This window comes from Phaseolus vulgaris, chromosome 2, assembly GCF_000499845.2.
Source record: "Phaseolus vulgaris cultivar G19833 chromosome 2, P. vulgaris v2.0, whole genome shotgun sequence".
In the NCBI taxonomy this organism is placed as follows: domain Eukaryota; kingdom Viridiplantae; phylum Streptophyta; class Magnoliopsida; order Fabales; family Fabaceae; genus Phaseolus; species Phaseolus vulgaris.
The window spans coordinates 22,720,558-22,737,322 of NC_023758.2; the positions used below are offsets into that span (position 1 = coordinate 22,720,558).

Below are 16,765 nucleotides of genomic sequence, written 5' to 3' on the forward strand. Positions count from 1 at the left end.
ATTTCCATAAAAAAAATGTAATAAATTGGATTGGATTATCATGCCAAAGTGAATATATTTTAAAAAGGAAGATAATTTTGTTAGGACCATTTTGAAGATGTCGAAATTGAAAAAAAAAAATGTATAGTTATAGTTATAAGAAACAAATGAAAAATTAAAGTGGTTATTTATTTTACATTTGGTAAACATGAGTAAAGAAAAGAAGAAGTGAGTTTTTTGGGTTCCTTGATCATTATTTTTTGGTATAGAAAAGTAAAAAGTGATTGAGAAAAAGTTGTAGGGGCAAATGAAATGAAAAAAATGGATGAAGTGCGTGAAAACCAAATTAGTGAGTGAAAGCATAGCTAGTAAGGGTGAAATAGGAATAGGGAGAGGTTAAGAGGAGGCATATTCTCCATTGTGAACGTAAATCCCAAGCAGAGACCAGCACGAAGAAGAAAACAAGTTCGGTTGGACCGGTAGTTAGGAAGAGGAATCAAGGCGAAGTTACACGGAGAGAGAATGATGTTAGACGGAACCGAAGATGAAGAGAAGTTTCTCGCTGCCGGAATCGCCGGTCTTCAGCAGAACTCCTTCTACATGCACCGTGCATTGGTAACTCCTCCGTTAAACCCTAACCTCTCTATCTTCCTTCTGTTCCACCACGCTTGATCACGCTAATTCTGATTCGCTGTCCAAATTCCTAATTCATTCCGATCCAATTTCGATTCGTCGTAGGATTCCAACAATCTCCGGGATGCTTTGAAGTATTCGGCTCAGATGCTCTCCGAGCTCAGGACTTCCAAGCTTTCTCCTCACAAGTACTACGAACTATGTGCGTTCCTCTCGGATCCACGGTTACCTTGTTTTTGTTTTCCGTTGGATCCTCTACCTAACTGTTTCTGTCCTTGCGATTGTTAATTTGCATCTCTTTTTCTCTGTATTCGGTGTTTTAGATATGCGCGCCTTTGATCAGTTACGGAAGCTTGAGATGTTCTTCGAGGAAGAGGCTCGTCGCGGTTGCTCCATTATTGATCTTTATGAACTCGTCCAGCATGCCGGAAATATTTTGCCTCGATTGTGAGTGAGAGTGTTGCGGAATCCATTTTTTTCTTTTTGTATTATTATTTTTATTGTACACCGTTTATGACAGGAAAATATTTCTGAATGTTTGGGTGTTCAGCTTGCTTATAAATTGTAATTGTAAATTATTTTATCTTATGTTTGCATGTCGAGCAATGCACGATCATGTTGATATTTGTAATTCTTGCTCATAGTGCGTCGTTGAGATTGACATTTGTTAGTTAATCACGACTTGTGGGGAACATTTCTTGACTTGTTTCAAAATCAATTGTGTAGCTTTGCTCATTGATGACTTGGTGGTTTTGAACCTCATGGTTTGCACTAATTTTTAGTGGGAAACATTTATTGTTTTGTGCTTTTGCAGTGGTTATGTGTTCACCCTTTTGAGTTTAACGTGTTTCTTACTTGTGAGCTGTTAATTTTATGATCACAATCAGGTATCTCCTCTGTACAGTAGGATCAGTATACATCAAGTCCAAGGAAGCTCCTGCAAAGGATGTTCTTAAGGATCTTGTGGAGATGTGTCGTGGCATTCAGCACCCTGTTCGCGGACTATTTCTAAGAAGTTACCTTTCTCAAGTTAGTAGGGATAAATTGCCAGATATTGGTTCAGAGTACGAAGGGTAAGTAAAGCAAGATTTTTTGCCCTCCACTCCTTTCATAGGCTGGATTATTCTTCTGAGGTTTCTTAATTGAGTTAGATTTGAAGTTTCAATGAACTGAGCCAGTAGCAGTGAACATTTGGAACATAATTGATGGCACCCTGAGTATCACCATTTCTCTATCAGGGCTACCGGCGTTACCATTATCCCACTTCACTTTTGCAATGTTAATGCATGATATCAACTGATGGAGTCTTTAGATATTGGATCCTCCTTTTTTGTTAACATTTGTTTTTGTTGTTCATCTTTTGATTTCTCTGTCCTTTTCTGATCCACTTTGTGACTTGTGTGTCTGCCTTGTTATGGGGCAGTGACAATTATCTTAAAACTGCACCAATTTCAAATTCAGCTTGATGCATGAATGCCTAATTTGACAAATGCAGGGATGCGGATACTGTAGCAGATGCTGTAGAATTTGTACTGCAAAATTTCACTGAAATGAACAAACTTTGGGTGCGGATGCAACATCAGGTTGGTTGAATTGTCTGCACATCATTACAACACTCATGTTTGGACATGCATGTTGTCTCAATAGTTGCACGTCATGAGAGTAAAATATATCACGAGGGCATGATTTCTGGTCATGCAGGTGTAGTAATGCATGTGAATCTTTCATACTCTTAGCTGACCCTGAGTTGAGGCTTGCTGTCGGGCTTTCTGGTCTGCAGGGGCCTGCCCGGGAGAAGGAGAAACGAGAAAAGGAAAGGAGCGAGTTGCGTGATCTTGTAATACCTGAAGCCTGTAACTCTTTTGCTTCACTGCAGTGGGGTTGTATACACGATGAAATGCTTATAGAAGGCTTCTATTGCTTTTTTTGTCCTTGATATATTATTAGGTTGGGAAGAATCTTCATGTTCTCAGTCAGATAGAGGGTGTTGACCTAGATATGTACAAAGATGTTGTGCTTCCTAGAGTACTGGAGCAGGTATAACTGGTCTATTGTTTCTATTTCTGATAATCAAAGGCATGGTTTGCTTTCTAACTAGAAAATATGATTTCTTTTCCTCAATTATCTTGGACAGGTTGTGAATTGTAAAGATGAGTTGGCTCAGTTCTACTTGATGGATTGCATAATTCAAGTATTCCCTGATGAATATCACTTGCAAACTCTTGATGTGTTGTTGGGTGCTTATCCTCAACTTCAGGTTAGTGAACTTGCACATTTATTTGTATTACTTCTGGAGGATTCCTTGTTTACGTTTTCTCTCCTTCCAAAACTTGAAAGTTCAGATTTGTGAACTTGCACTGCTTTGTTTTGCTAATATAGTAATATTGTATTTATTGTGAAGAAGCACCAATAGAACTTGAAGAAATTAATCAAAGAATTCTGAAAAATAGAGAAAGTAAATATAATTAGCAGTTAGTACATCATCCGAGTTATCAAACTATTGCACAAGTTTCTGCCAGGTGTAATACCTGTAAAGTTAGAATTCAAGGAAGGAGCTTTATTTGTTGTCTCCAAATTTCCCTATAGAATATGATTTTAAGTAGAAACTTGTGATAATTCTAAGTTTATGTCTGTTCGTATGTAATATATGAAAGCTAGCCTACATATAAAAATTGCATCCAAAATATCCATGTCAGTTTTATGCTGCAAATTCTTAGGTATTTCCACTCATTAGCTTTCTGTTTTTTCCTGACTATATCTTTCAGCCGTCCGTTGACATCAAGACAGTGCTGTCTCAGTTAATGGAAAGGCTTTCGAATTATGCTGCTTCAAGTGCAGAGGTGTTGCCAGAGTTTTTGCAAGTGGAAGCATTTTCTAAATTAAGCAATGCCATTGGCAAGGTATTTTTTTCCCATTCTTTTTATCTTGGATATTTTTTAGCCATGTAGTGCAAATATATGTATCTCTATACGGTTTGCTGCCATAAAGTCATGGTTTGTCCAATATTTGCAACCAACATGAGTTAATGCATAGTAGTCAAGTGCACTATAGCGGAGTGGCTTTGGATAGCTATGGGACTCAAATAGCTGAGCAGTTTTCGATAGTGGCCATTGCAGCTGCAATAGCAGTTTTTTTGCATGGTATAGTGGTGCTACCATGATGTAGCCCTTGAATTTGCATTTTTACTTGGTGTCAGTTTTTGATTTTTATAGTTTGTATTTAAATTCTTAAAAAATGATATAAATTCCTCTAAATTCAGGACATTCATAATCAACAATAGAATGTCGGTGTTTTGAATAAAACATACAAGTAGTTAATTATTAACAAAAGTCAGATACAAGTTTCCTAGATAGGAATCTATCACCAATCATCATCTTCTAAATCATAGTCTTTATCGTTTTTCACTATTATTACAATCATAGGTTTCGTTCGGAAATTGAAATTCCACAAGTAGTTGCCCCCCAAAGGTCAAATGTCTCTGTTCAGGGGACTTTTATTTGGGATCAATTCATAGTGTGCTTCCATCCGTCTGCTATGGCTGCTATTTGGTCAGCTGCTAAAGCCACTCTACTAACTGCTTTGCTACACATGTACTGTGGTGCTATTTAAGACCTTGTTTTTACTTCTGGAACACTGTTGTTTAGTTTTTTCAAGTAAATATTCCACGCAAAAGTTCCTGAGTTTTGACCTCTATTCTTTTCACAGTTTATCATTTTATTTTTACGCATTTTGTTCTTTATTTTTTTTACTTCCCAGTTGACATTCTGCCAATTTTTGTCTAATTTGTTACGTTCTTTTTTTATTAGTTTCATCATTCATTTTTTGACTTCATAACTAAGTTCGTATTGCCCCCCCTAGACTGGTGGTGATTGTGTGTCTAATGTGACTTATTATTTATCATTCATTTTGGGTATTTTTGTTTTATTTTGTTTATTTATACGTGTATTATAACTATTTAATTTGCATTATAACGTTTACAAATAATGGTCATCCAGCTTCCCTCTGTCCTGCTGTAGTGTTTTCCAGAGTTGGATTCCACATGCAACTATTTGAGATTCATAACTATGATTTGACCATGGACTAGATATCAAGTAGACATTAAGTTTTTTTGTTTTTATTATTATTATCTGCTATCTCGGGTGCATGAGTGATGAATGATAAAGTTCTTATCACACTGACCAAGTCTCCATAGGGAAGAATATATTTGAAAGGATTAAGTTGTATTATATAACATTTAAAATAATGGCCATCCCACTTCCCTCCATCCCTCTGTACTGTTTTCTAGCGTTGACTAATACACGCCACTATTTGAGATTCATAACTATGATTTAACCACCTACTGCCTGTAAGCTAATTGATAGACTTGATATAAAGTAGACATCAAGGTTTTTGTTTTCATTACTATCTCCCTATCTGGGGTTCATAAGTGGTGAACAATAAAGTTCTTAATGCACTAACCTAGTCTCTGAAAGGAAAAATAAATTTGGAAGGATTAATTTGTATATTTAAAATAGTGGTCATCCCACTTTCCTCAAACCTGCTATAGTGTTTTTCAGAGTTGACCGCCACAGCCACTGGTTGAGGTTCATAACTATGATTTAACCACAGACTTACTTTAGGCTAATTGATACATTTGATATAAAGTAAACATTAAGTTTTTTGTTTTTATTATTATCTCTCTATATGGGGTTCATAAGCAATTAATGATAAAGTTATCAATGTAGTAGCCAAGTCTTTAAAAAGGAAAAATAAACTTGGAACGATTAATACAAATACAAGGTCACTTCTTAATCATATTTAAAGATTGTTGAAATTATACAGTATTGATGGAGGAAAAGAGAGAACAAACTCTAAATAATGATGTAACATTAGTATATTTGAATTTCTTTGATTTCATGCAAAAGCAATGCACTAATCCTTAAATTACTAATATTAGACTCATTTATCCTTACTAATTAAGGAAACAGATCATAAGATATAATAAGATATGGAATCTATTTCGAGGAGGTTATATAAAATGTGTTAGCATATTTTATGACATAATAATGATACGCTGAGATGTTTTTCTTGATATTGTAACACACTCTCAATCTAGAGCTTACTAGTCTTTAAGCTTGTTACAGTAAAACACTCTCGAGGGAAAATAAACAATATATAAAGGGTGGTAGCAGGTGATATAATGTTTGTGAATGGGAATGGAATCAGAGCATTTGTGTTTAGAGATTAGCTGAGTTGAGAGTAGGCTAACAACAATATCATGGGGTCAGGTTGTGTCCAGGACTAGAGATGGTGGGTTAGACCATGTCTAGAATTGGAGATGAGCCAGACCACGTTAGGTAAAAAAATGGGGCTAATTACAGGAGCCTAAAACAATGCAAGAGGACAGATAACCACCCAAAGACTACCAAGAAACAATTCAAAAATGTCAAATATGATAGGGGGTGGGAGAGAGAGTGTGTTAGATTTGCTGACCACTAAACTGCGGCCAAGGTAGCCAAACTGCCATGGGAAGGGTGGAAATAGGTTCAGGGGGATCTATAAAGTAGAGTGGATTGTGAGGCAGGACACTGATGATAGTTAGGGATGGCAAAGCGGGTTAAACCCGACGGACCAGGTTGGTGTTTTCAGCCACTCTGGCCTGCCAGCCCATTTCTTTTAAATAAAAAATGAAAATGTCTCTTTTCTTCATTTGCCACTTGATTATTGAAACTGTCTTCTTTTTCATACTTCTGATTTGGATGTTCTTGAAGAGAAAAGTGTACTTTACATCCTTCTCATACTTTTATTATACGATGTTTTTGTTTGTATGCTCGTGGGTTGTGAAATATGATGTCTTCATTTGTTATGTAGGTGATAGAGGCACAACCTGACATGCCCACTGTTGGAGTTGTAACTTTGTATTCTTCACTTCTCACCTTCACGCTTCATGTCCACCCTGATCGACTTGATTATGCAGATCAAGTCTTGGTATGTATCATTTCAAACTGTTTGCACTCAGTCATGTTTTCTTTTTGATTCATAAATTATTGTTACCTGATGTACCCATTCACATTATTTTATTTCTTAACTCGTGGTAATACACCAATACTTCCTTTAATAGAAAAATAAAGTTTTGGTAGAAATTTATGTATGAGAAAATAATTGCATTTAGTGCGTGTACATTCGATTGATTTGTGGCAACAGTAGTTCTTTTCATTTGAGGTAGCACACTTATTCCTGTGTTTTGTAAGACCTAGGTGCTGACCGTATATATACATGTTAGGGAGCATGTGTGAAAAAACTATCTGGCAGAGGGAAAATTGATGACAACAAGGCAACTAAGCAGATTGTTGCTCTATTAAGTGCTCCACTAGAGAAATATAATGATATTATGACTGCATTGAAGCTTTCAAATTATCCTCGTGTGATGGAATACCTTGATCTTCCAACTACTAAGGTCATGGCAACTGTTATTATTCAAAGCATTATGAAAAATGGAACACACATTTCTACATCAGAGAAGGTATCTTATATTTTACTTGTCTGCTTTATAGTGCAAGTTCTTGCTATAACATCACAGGATTTGCTTGTAGGTTGACGCTTTGTTTGAACTGATAAAGGGGCTCATCAAGGATTCTGATGGGGTTTCTAAAGATGAGGTCACTTCAGTGCCATAACTAGTCTCATTTTGCTAATTTTTTACAATGCTTATTTGACCTCTCCCGTTAATGTTGCCTTTTATAATACGTTTATATTTTCCCATAAATGTAAGAAGATAATATAATCATTACTTTTGTGATCCTCACGCCTTACTTTTATCCCCCTTCCCTTAGCTCGATGAAGACGATTTCAAAGAGGAGCAGAATTCTGTTGCCCGTCTGATCCAGATGCTTTATAATGAGGATCCAGAAGAAATGTTTAAGGTTAATTGCTTATATCCATGTATTCTGATGATCATAATAAAAAAAATTTGTACTTGTTTTTCTGCTGGAAAATTTTTCTTCCAGACTCCAGTTAGTAATTTTAGGCGACTCCACTTTTTCCTTACCAGTACTTCCACACCGAAGCTGCACATGAATATTACCCAAGAAGATATTAGAAAATAAATCATTGTCAAGCACTAAACTGAACTTGTTGTTAACTTGGGATATTGCTTTAACATTTTAATTGGTCATGGACTCCTTTAAATGTGAAAATTAAGTGATGTTATAACATTTGGAAGTATTTTTCCTCTTAGAACTCACTTTTTTCCTGAAAAGACGTTTTAGTACTTTAAGAAAGAACACTATTTATAAACTAATGAGCAATGCAAGATTTGTTAGTGTAGTAGGATAGAATAGATGTATAAACTGATTTTGACTTATGTGGAAAATCTAATGTATTTTATCCTTTGTTTATCTGGAAATATTTATTAAAAAAATGTATAAATAAAACTGAATATATTGATAAAGTGGTATCTGGCTATCAGCACTTGTGAGTCTTAAGACATGTTTTCCTTCTCAACTTATCTGTGATTTTAATATTTCTAACTTGAGCATAATATTGTGTGATATTTTTCTTGTGACTGCAAACTACATTGTTGACCCCCTAAATAGATGGTAGGAGTTCGTGTTTATTTTATGAATTCAATCTTTAATTTTTCTAACAATTATTGCGCACTAAATTGCAGATCATTGATACTGTGAGGAAGCACATACTGACTGGAGGACCAACGCGTCTGCCTTTCACTGTCCCACCTCTTGTTTTTTCTTCTTTAAAGGTTTGTCTGACCTTTTTCTATTAGTTGCTTGCTTTCATATGTTCTGTTTTGCTTACATAAAGATGAACCGATAGTGCTGGAGATCAAAGCCAAAACGATAAGATTTGAATTATCTTTTATTTCATGTTTTCTTAAGTTGCTGCTGCTGTTCCCTGTATTCCTGTTTTATCTTCAATGCAAATGACAATTGCTGTCTGCCACTATGCTATTTGCTGCTTCCTTTTTTAGTAAAGAAAAAAATAGTAGAATTTATGCAGTGTATGTTGCTTTACTATCTGCAGTTGGTCAGACAGTTGCAAGGTCAAGAAGAAAATCCTTTTGGAGATGATGCCTCTACAACACCAAAGAAAATTTTTCAGCTTTTAAATCAGGTAGTGCATTTTGTTCCTTACTAAAAGGATGTGGACTTTTTTTCTTCTAAGGGTGATTTATGCCAGCATATTTTTTTGGAAATGATGATTTGATATTTAATAATATAGAGATAGTGATGATTTGTTGGTGAAGCAACTGATAATCGTAATAGTTTGTATTTGTGAGATATCTGTTTTCAATTTGTTCTCAACTGACTGTTTAACAGTTATCTGGTAAATTTATTGGATGATACTTTTATCTTTTCTCAGACCATAGAGACCTTATCAGGTGTCCTGGCACAAGAATTAGCATTGCAGCTGTACTTGCAATGTGCTGAGGTAATGGAATGTATTTGGTTGTTATCAAAACGATGTCCAAACTCTTTTTGCTAATTTCTTGTTTCTGTTCTTGCTTTAAGGCTGCAAATGACTGTGATTTGGAACCTGTTGCTTATGAATTTTTCACCCAAGCTTATATTCTATATGAAGAAGAAATTTCTGTAAGTATCCTCTACTAGTTTTGTGCTTCCCTCCCTTTCTAAATAACAATTATGTTATTTTCATGGGATCAAAGGTGAAACTAGGGTTTGGTGGAGGAATGGATATGTTGACAAAATGTATTTGGTTAGCTGTGCTCAACTACGTGTTTGTTTTTTCAATATTAGGACTCCAGGGCACAGGTCACAGCTATCCATTTAATAATAGGGACTCTTCAAAGGATGCATGTCTTTGGTGTTGAAAACAGAGATACTTTAACTCATAAGGCCACAGGGGTAATTATTCAATTCTATTATGCACACTAGTTCAATATATGCTTTTATACTAAATCCTCATTTTTTGGTGCCTTCTCATTGGACAGTATTCTGCAAAGCTGTTGAAGAAGCCGGATCAATGCAGAGCTGTATATGCATGCTCACATCTGTTTTGGGTTGATGATCATGATAACATGAAAGATGGAGAGAGGTTTGTTTTCGTGGACATGCGATCCTAGACTTCTAAGGAATGCTTGTTTCTTTGCTTGAACAGAAATAGCTGGTGAATTTTAACTGTTTGCATGTCCAAATAATGAATCCCGTTGGATTATAAGTATCCAGTATCCAGTACCGTTGTACATGTTTGTAAATACGTGAGAAAAGTAAAAAATACATTTTTTTTTAAGATTGTTATATTGGTTCTAAAGTGAAACTTTTAGATTTAAAATTAGTTTAATTAATGAATTATTATTGTAATGGTGATTTGCAGATATTTTTCTATACTCAATGTAGATTGAAGAAAATTTAGGATAGACTAAACTAATCGAGAAAACTAAAAGTCATTTTTGATTGGATAACTAATAAAGAGAAAATAAATATATTGATTTGATATAAAAGCTCAAAACATATTACAAAATGAAGACGAAGGTGTAGCTGCATAAGATAGTAAGTATAAAGGATATGTGTTCAAGATTGAACACTTCCTAACATAGGAGTGTATTAGAGGAGACTGAGAATGATTTTGTCCTATGCTGCATTCTCTTACGGGAGTGAACATATTTACACTGACTCTGCAGAACATTATAAGTTGGAAAAACATCGTGGGGAGAGAAAATAAATGTAGGATATTCTGAAAAAGGAATTTGGGAATTTATTTCTTAATTTATTTTATCATGATTCTTACTGTTTTGGTTATATTTTATTTTTGAACCAGGGTCCTATTATGTCTCAAACGGGCGTTACGAATTGCAAATGCTGCCCAACAAATGGCAAATGCAGCGCGAGGTAACACGGGATCAGTAATGCTCTTCATTGAGATATTAAACAAGTAAGTTAACGTGCATAATCTCTAGTCAACATGGTTTTTGTATGCTTAACAACATATAAAATGGAATAATGACGGTGTGTATGTATTTTTTAGGTATCTTTACTTCTTTGAGAAGGGAAACCTACAAGTCACCGTTGCTGCTATCCAGGGCTTAATTGAGTTAATTATGAATGAAATGCAGAGTGATGCCACGACATCAGATCCAGCTGCCGATGCATTCTTAGCCAGTACTATGCGATATATAGAGTTCCAGAAACAAAAAGGTGGTACCGTAGGCGAGAAATATGAAGCCCTCAAGGTTTCACACGCAGGATGACTGAGATAACCTTGATCTTGCCATGTTAGCTTTTGAAGCAACTTGTTTTTGTGCTGCCCAAGCAACTGTTTTCAATTGTCTTTGGATTTCATCTCCAGAACCACAAGTTTGTGCCTTCCTCATATGCGCTGACAGCAAAACTACTCGCTCATTGAGTTAGGAAGGAAACCGATTCACCGTGTAACTAATCAGACTGAACCACTATTGCTAGATCTTTCTTTCTTCTTTATATCAAATTTTACATAGTTAAGAGAAATTATTTGTAGTACAGTTGCTATTTGAATTCATAAAGTGTGCGCAAAGGTTTACTTGGTTGGACTTGTACATTTCCAGTGTCAGACAATTAGTGTGTTTACGTTTCTTTTTATAAACCATTTTGGAAAAGAAACTAATTTATAAAACGGGTGAAAATTAAATATTCAAAGATAAAATCTTTGAAGATTATTTATGTTTTAGTTTTAAAAATAGTAAAAATGCTTTTTCAAATAATTTAGATGTTATTATGAAATGAGTTTCAATATTTTAGAAGTGTTCTTTTTTAATATCATTAGGGAGTGTAATTTCTACTTGCCTCTGATGATTATTGGTACATTGTTAGGCCGAAATGGAATGTTGGATGTTTTTCTATGCTTTGTAAATGTAATGTTACCATATAAACTCGGTAATTACCCCTTAATCATATTTTTTTAATATTTATTAATTTGAAGTTAAATTCCTTAAACTTTGAGCGGGTAATAAAAATGCTAACTTATGTATACTTTAAAATATAAGAAAGTTTTACAGCTGAAATTATGAATGCATAAACGCGTATGAACGCGTTTTGGTAAAAGCTAAATATCGGGCTAGGGATGAGTACCACAGCTGCGTATGCTTTAGAAACGGATTATTATCAATAAAACATGATTAGGAATTTAATATTTCTATATTTTAATGCTTCGCTTCATTTTTTTTATCTTAGTAGGGTAATGCACAAGTGTATTTGTTCAATGTTTTGGTCTCACAAATAAATAATCATAGTATTTGATCGCTTTATGTTTTGCTTCATAATTGTTATTTAGAGTTTCTATTACTAACAACACAAGACCTTATTATGTAGGCGAAAACAATTGTCAAGACGAGTCTCACTTGCAATTGTCTCGGCGAGAACTATAGTTCTTCTCACTTCCTACGTTATTCACATGCAACACAAGCCATTATTGTACATTTGCAAAATCCATTCAGTGACTTTGAAAGTCATTATTATGATAGAAGTTAACAATAAACTTCCATAAAACATTCTTTTAAACACTATTATTATTGACGGAAATTTAATAAAATTACAAAAATTTACAAGTATTATTTTTTATATCTAACAAATCTCAAATTTATAATTTTAACACATTTTACTCCTCTCGTTAGATATACATGAATAAAAAAAAATTGACTTTTCGTAACATCATTTTTCTTTACCGTGAAGTGGATAAAAAAGTCACAAGGTTGACTGTAATCTGAGTTTTATGCAAATTGATTTGCAATTTACACTAACATAAAAAAAAAGTGCACGAACTCGAGTCTCTTAAAAAAGGTAATAAAATATTAAGTGAATGAAGAAAAAACTGTTACTATTTAACCTTTTTTTTCGCAGAATTTGGAATTTGTCATGGAGAGACGATGTCCATAAATATAACGCCAGGAAACTACTTATTTAATCCAACCAAATAACTACTAAGAATCAACTAAAAACCTATGGACACAATCAAGCCTTGAATCGAAATATATAATAATTTAAATATATATCAAGCAAACAAGGTCGTTATCCTAACTGGGATATTCCAGTCTATTAATACATAAATAAAAACGGAAGTTATAAGAAAAAGGTGGGAACCATGAAATGCAAATTTGACTATTAGAGTTGACAATAATTCAAAGAAAGCAAAGCATTAAACCACCTTATGCTTCAAGGGGATCTAGAGTATTTGTCTGAGGAACACCCACATAAACTCCGACTTCTTCAATGGCAAAGAAATGATAAAAAGAAAGAAGGGGAGGGTAATACAGGTAGAACAAAGGGCAGTCAAATTTTAACACCTAGTGTGAATCACAATATTGAACAAGCCTTTTGTCCTTTACCCTTCTTTTTCTTCTGCTTAGGTGGTTGAAGGACAACTCTTATGGCTGCATCAAACACTGCCTTCACGTTCTACAATACATGCCACAAATAAATTTAACTGAGATGTCAAGTTAACCAGTGATTTAGATAAAAAAAAAAAAGAAATGCACTCAACCATTTACCTCCTGTGTTTTCGAACTGCATTCAATGTAAGCTGGTGCATTAATCAGCTTCCTAAGCTCTTCACCCTTTAAGGAAATGCACATATCAGATTTAATTTATTAAATAACAACTAAACAAGATTCTAGAGCACCAGAACCAATATTCACCTGAGCTGCGGTAATAGGCACGGCACCAGGATGGTCGAGGCAGAATTGCTTATCATCCCGAAGATCTATCCCATTACAAATCACAAAATAACAACGAACGGACTCTTAGTTGACAAAACCATCAATACAACATGCACCAGTCAAGAAACTAAAAACAACCATTTGTCCCCTCAATAGAACAAATCAGGCAATGAACCTAACTGGAAGATTATATGGAAATTGTAATACCATATTTAGAAGCAGGGCAAGCCTTTCAAAAAATACAATGCATGAATAAAACTAACAAACAAACAACCAGAAACATCAACGAAAAATTGATCCTAATGACATGGCAGTGTCAACTACGTTGGGAAAACGTTGGAGATGGATGAAAATCTAAAGAAAAATGAGAATAAAATGAAATACAGCCGCGTCTGGCTAAAAAGAAATCTGATTCAGCAGTTCACTAAGATAATGGAGAATTTCAAAGATCTTGTACAAGTATCTAAAGTATATATTTATCAAACATGAAATCCATTAGGTTAAGTTTACATATTTCATTGTAACCAGAATAAATAAAATCAATAAATAGGCCAGATGGGAGCATCTAATGAATGACAACACTAATATCAAATTATAAACAAACAAACATACCAAGCTTTGTGCCAACCAGAATTATGGGGACACCAGGTGCATAATGCTTCAACTCTGGAATCCACTGAAAATGAAACCAACCCATTCATTTTATCATCCATTTTTTATAAATGAAACAGTTCCTTGATATAAAACAAGATCCATACGTTACCGGCCATAGAGAAACCTTGTATCATTCTCAAAATAAATGACAAGAAATACACACAAATCACAAGAGACCACAACAAAGTACCTTTTTAGAGACATTTTCATAACTGGCCTTGCTTATGAGAGAGAAAGCCAGAATGAAAACATCGGCACCACGGTAACTCAAAGGTCTTAATCTGTTGTAGTCCTCTTGTCCTGCTCCACAATCAACCAAATAAGTCCAGAGAAAACTTTCTACAACATCACAAAGGTCATAGAAACATAATCACACAACAGCATTACCGGCAGTATCCCACAAACCCAGATTCACAATGCTACCATTGACAACCACATTTGCACTGAAATTGTCAAAAACAGTCGGCACGTAATCCTGTTTCCACATAAAAAGAACCGAAGTGAAAAAAAAAAAAAGACATTAAATGCCTCTCTCTTCCAGAAAACACAAATACAACATTATCAATTTGCTAACCAAACTTCATAATAAATGACCCATTCTAATTTCGCAAATGGTGTTAGTTGGCTTATGAAACATGACCCATCACTTCCCCAAATGCAGATGACAAGCAAAATGCAACTGAATTTCGTCAATTAGCGGAACTGACCAATCACCCAGACCCCAAAATTAAGGTTTGAAATGCGAAAAAGAGAAATGAGAAAAGAACTAACGGTGGGGAAAGTGTTGCTGGTGTAGGAAATAAGCAAGCACGTTTTGCCCACAGCACCATCCCCAACAGTGACGCACTTGATGAACCTAGAAGCGCTCATCTTTTGAACTCGGAGAAAAGAAAAGAGACACGAAAAGCCTCAGATCTTCACCTGAGGACCCGATCACACACCCCCTCCAACTTCTTCTTCTTCTTTTTCTTCTTCTGTCTCAATTACACATCTGCGGCAACAAAAAAATTAAATGAAAAAAAAAACACAGAAGAAGAAGAAGAATGAGGAGAAGAAGAGTGAACGGAGAAAGAACAAACCCTAATTTCGAAAATGCGGAAAGAGATAGAGAGGGAGAAAGCAGGGAATGAAAAAAGGAGAAATGAGGAAACCCTAAGAAAGAGACAGACCCTGTTGTGAGAGTGAGAGGAGAAGGCATTGACGAAGGAGCGAGAGAGAGAGAGAGAGGGAGAGAGAGGGAGAGAGAGAGAGAGAGAAAGGAGAAACCTTTTTGGCCCGCGAGATTTTGCTGTTGAACCGTTCATGCAACACACACAGCACAACACTACACAACAAACAAACTCTATTCTTATTAACCCCTCTTTTCTATTCCTTTGTTTAAAAATAAATTTTCACTCTCTTTTTATCGCAGACAAATTCGGATCCTTTCTGCATCAATTCATGCTCACCCATTCATGCTTCTTCATCGCCTTTTCTCTCTTTTTCTTTTCCTTACTCTTCCATCTTCAATTTCACTCTCTTTTTACGCTAATTCGGTTCACCATTCCAATAAAAGCATCTTCTTTCACCCTACTGCACTCCAAAATTATACACATTTTTACACTGTCAATGTTTTATTTTTTATTTATATATTCAAATTATTGACTCTGTAACTTTGTCTAAAACAAATATCACTAAAACAACTTCAACTCTTCAATTATGAACTGTTATAGATTATACTAAAAATCATCATGGAATATTCATCTAGTTATTTATATATAGTCTGCATGAAATTTTATTAGCAGACAAAAATGTCAACCATGTTTTAGTAATTTTGAATATCTAATTAAGTTTCATATAAAATTAAACAAATTTTAATATTTATCAAAAGATAAACATCTCTAGTTTAGATTAAAAAAAAAGTTAGTTTACCAAGCAATTTTTTCTTTTGAAGTGTGAGAAAAATGTAATAATAGTATACTTATCTATGATATTAAAAGCTGTGGTAGCACTTTCTCATTTCTCAATCACTGAATGTTTTCAAGAAAAATGTAAAGATATAGACATACCTAATTTGTTCTTTTTCTTTTTCAACAATGCGAATACATCTATTTTTTGGTGTAACATACCCAGCAGCATGCTGTGAAACTCAACATTCAGAGCAAATATGATTGGTTAATTTGGATGTGATGAATATGAAATTTCAACCAACAAAATGATCTTTATCATTAACTGATAATTGACACCACACTTGTATTTCCAAATTTTCTTGTTTTCTCTGTTGGGATTTCAAATACTTTCAAATCAGATAATGGACCTTTCATGGTGGTTCCTCTCTCTCTCTATATATATATATATCCTTCTCAGAATTTATTCTTAAATATTTCAAGTGGCCTTAATTCTATTTGCATATGCGTGGAAAAGTTAGCCAAAATGATAATCTAATGCATAGGAAATATTTTCCTGTCAAGGAGTTTCCATTAACAAAGTAAAATCAGTGTTGAATTGCCAATCAAAGTTTTCTCATCCTCAAATTTTCATCTTTTCTTTTAAAAGTTGTATTATGCCTAGTATTAAGCCAAACTTAAGAAGATTTTATGATGCAATCTGCTATAACTATGGAAGACTCTTCGCGTATGGGTGAAAATCAGATTTTAAAAACTCAATTATAATTTACAAGTGAATTGGACGAGTTATGATTCTAAATTAACCCCCCAAAAAAAAAGATAGGCTATTTTAAGAATGTAATTGGAATGCAATATTTCCGCACTCTCATTTAAACATGAATGATAATGTATTTATTATACATCGAGACCCCTTCTATCTAAACAACTGATCGAATGTCATTCAGATGATTTGATCAAAATGGTTCTCAAG

General features: G+C 34.5%; 2 protein-coding genes across 4 annotated transcripts; one reads left to right on the forward strand and one right to left on the reverse strand.

Moving 5' to 3' along the window:
- Positions 1 to 227: 227 nt before the first annotated feature.
- LOC137810942 (vacuolar protein sorting-associated protein 35A-like) lies at positions 228 to 11,140 on the forward strand. Its single transcript, XM_068612449.1, has 21 exons — positions 228 to 594; positions 718 to 814; positions 936 to 1,059; positions 1,500 to 1,685; positions 2,108 to 2,195; positions 2,393 to 2,449; positions 2,560 to 2,649; positions 2,747 to 2,869; positions 3,378 to 3,512; positions 6,463 to 6,579; positions 6,875 to 7,114; positions 7,185 to 7,250; positions 7,425 to 7,514; positions 8,261 to 8,350; positions 8,632 to 8,721; positions 8,971 to 9,039; positions 9,120 to 9,200; positions 9,366 to 9,473; positions 9,560 to 9,663; positions 10,387 to 10,500; positions 10,594 to 11,140. Exons 1-21 carry the CDS (start codon positions 502 to 504, stop codon positions 10,814 to 10,816), a joined length of 2,385 nt encoding a protein of 794 aa, XP_068468550.1. The 5' UTR covers positions 228 to 501; the 3' UTR covers positions 10,817 to 11,140.
- A 1,418-nt stretch (positions 11,141 to 12,558) lies between these two features.
- On the reverse strand, positions 12,559 to 15,478 carry LOC137810946 (rac-like GTP-binding protein RHO1). 3 transcript variants are annotated; one of them, XM_068612457.1, is made up of 8 exons: positions 15,176 to 15,478; positions 14,681 to 14,900; positions 14,297 to 14,384; positions 14,100 to 14,209; positions 13,868 to 13,931; positions 13,235 to 13,299; positions 13,088 to 13,153; positions 12,559 to 12,995 (listed from the first exon to the last, which is right to left on the reverse strand). In XM_068612457.1, the coding sequence occupies exons 2-8, from the start codon at positions 14,777 to 14,779 to the stop codon at positions 12,894 to 12,896; spliced, it is 594 nt and encodes a 197-aa protein (XP_068468558.1). In that variant the 5' UTR covers positions 14,780 to 14,900; positions 15,176 to 15,478; the 3' UTR covers positions 12,559 to 12,893. The 3 variants fall into 3 exon arrangements, with proteins under 3 accessions (XP_068468558.1, XP_068468560.1, XP_068468559.1); XM_068612459.1 differs by having other exon boundaries at positions 15,079 to 15,195; XM_068612458.1 differs by lacking the exon at positions 15,176 to 15,478 and adding an exon at positions 14,989 to 15,175.
- Between the last annotated feature and the right edge of the window lie 1,287 nt (positions 15,479 to 16,765).

What these genes read in the sequence shown, in the direction of transcription:
- LOC137810942 (XM_068612449.1), top strand. Translation starts at nt 502, where the DNA reads ATGATGTTAGACGGAACCGAAGATGAAGAGAAGTTTCTCGCTGCCGGA. An exon ending in TTCCTAGAGTACTGGAGCAG is followed by an intron (nt 2,650 to 2,746) that starts GTATAACTGGTC and finishes TATCTTGGACAG; the next exon opens with GTTGTGAATTGTAAAGATGA. An exon ending in TATATGAAGAAGAAATTTCT is followed by an intron (nt 9,201 to 9,365) that starts GTAAGTATCCTC and finishes TTTCAATATTAG; the next exon opens with GACTCCAGGGCACAGGTCAC.
- LOC137810946 (XM_068612457.1), bottom strand. Translation starts at nt 14,779, where the DNA reads ATGAGCGCTTCTAGGTTCATCAAGTGCGTCACTGTTGGGGATGGTGCT. An exon ending in GGGTTTGTGGGATACTGCCG is followed by an intron (nt 14,210 to 14,296) that starts GTAATGCTGTTG and finishes ATTGTGGAGCAG; the next exon opens with GACAAGAGGACTACAACAGA. An exon ending in TCTGGTTGGCACAAAGCTTG is followed by an intron (nt 13,300 to 13,867) that starts GTATGTTTGTTT and finishes GTAATGGGATAG; the next exon opens with ATCTTCGGGATGATAAGCAA.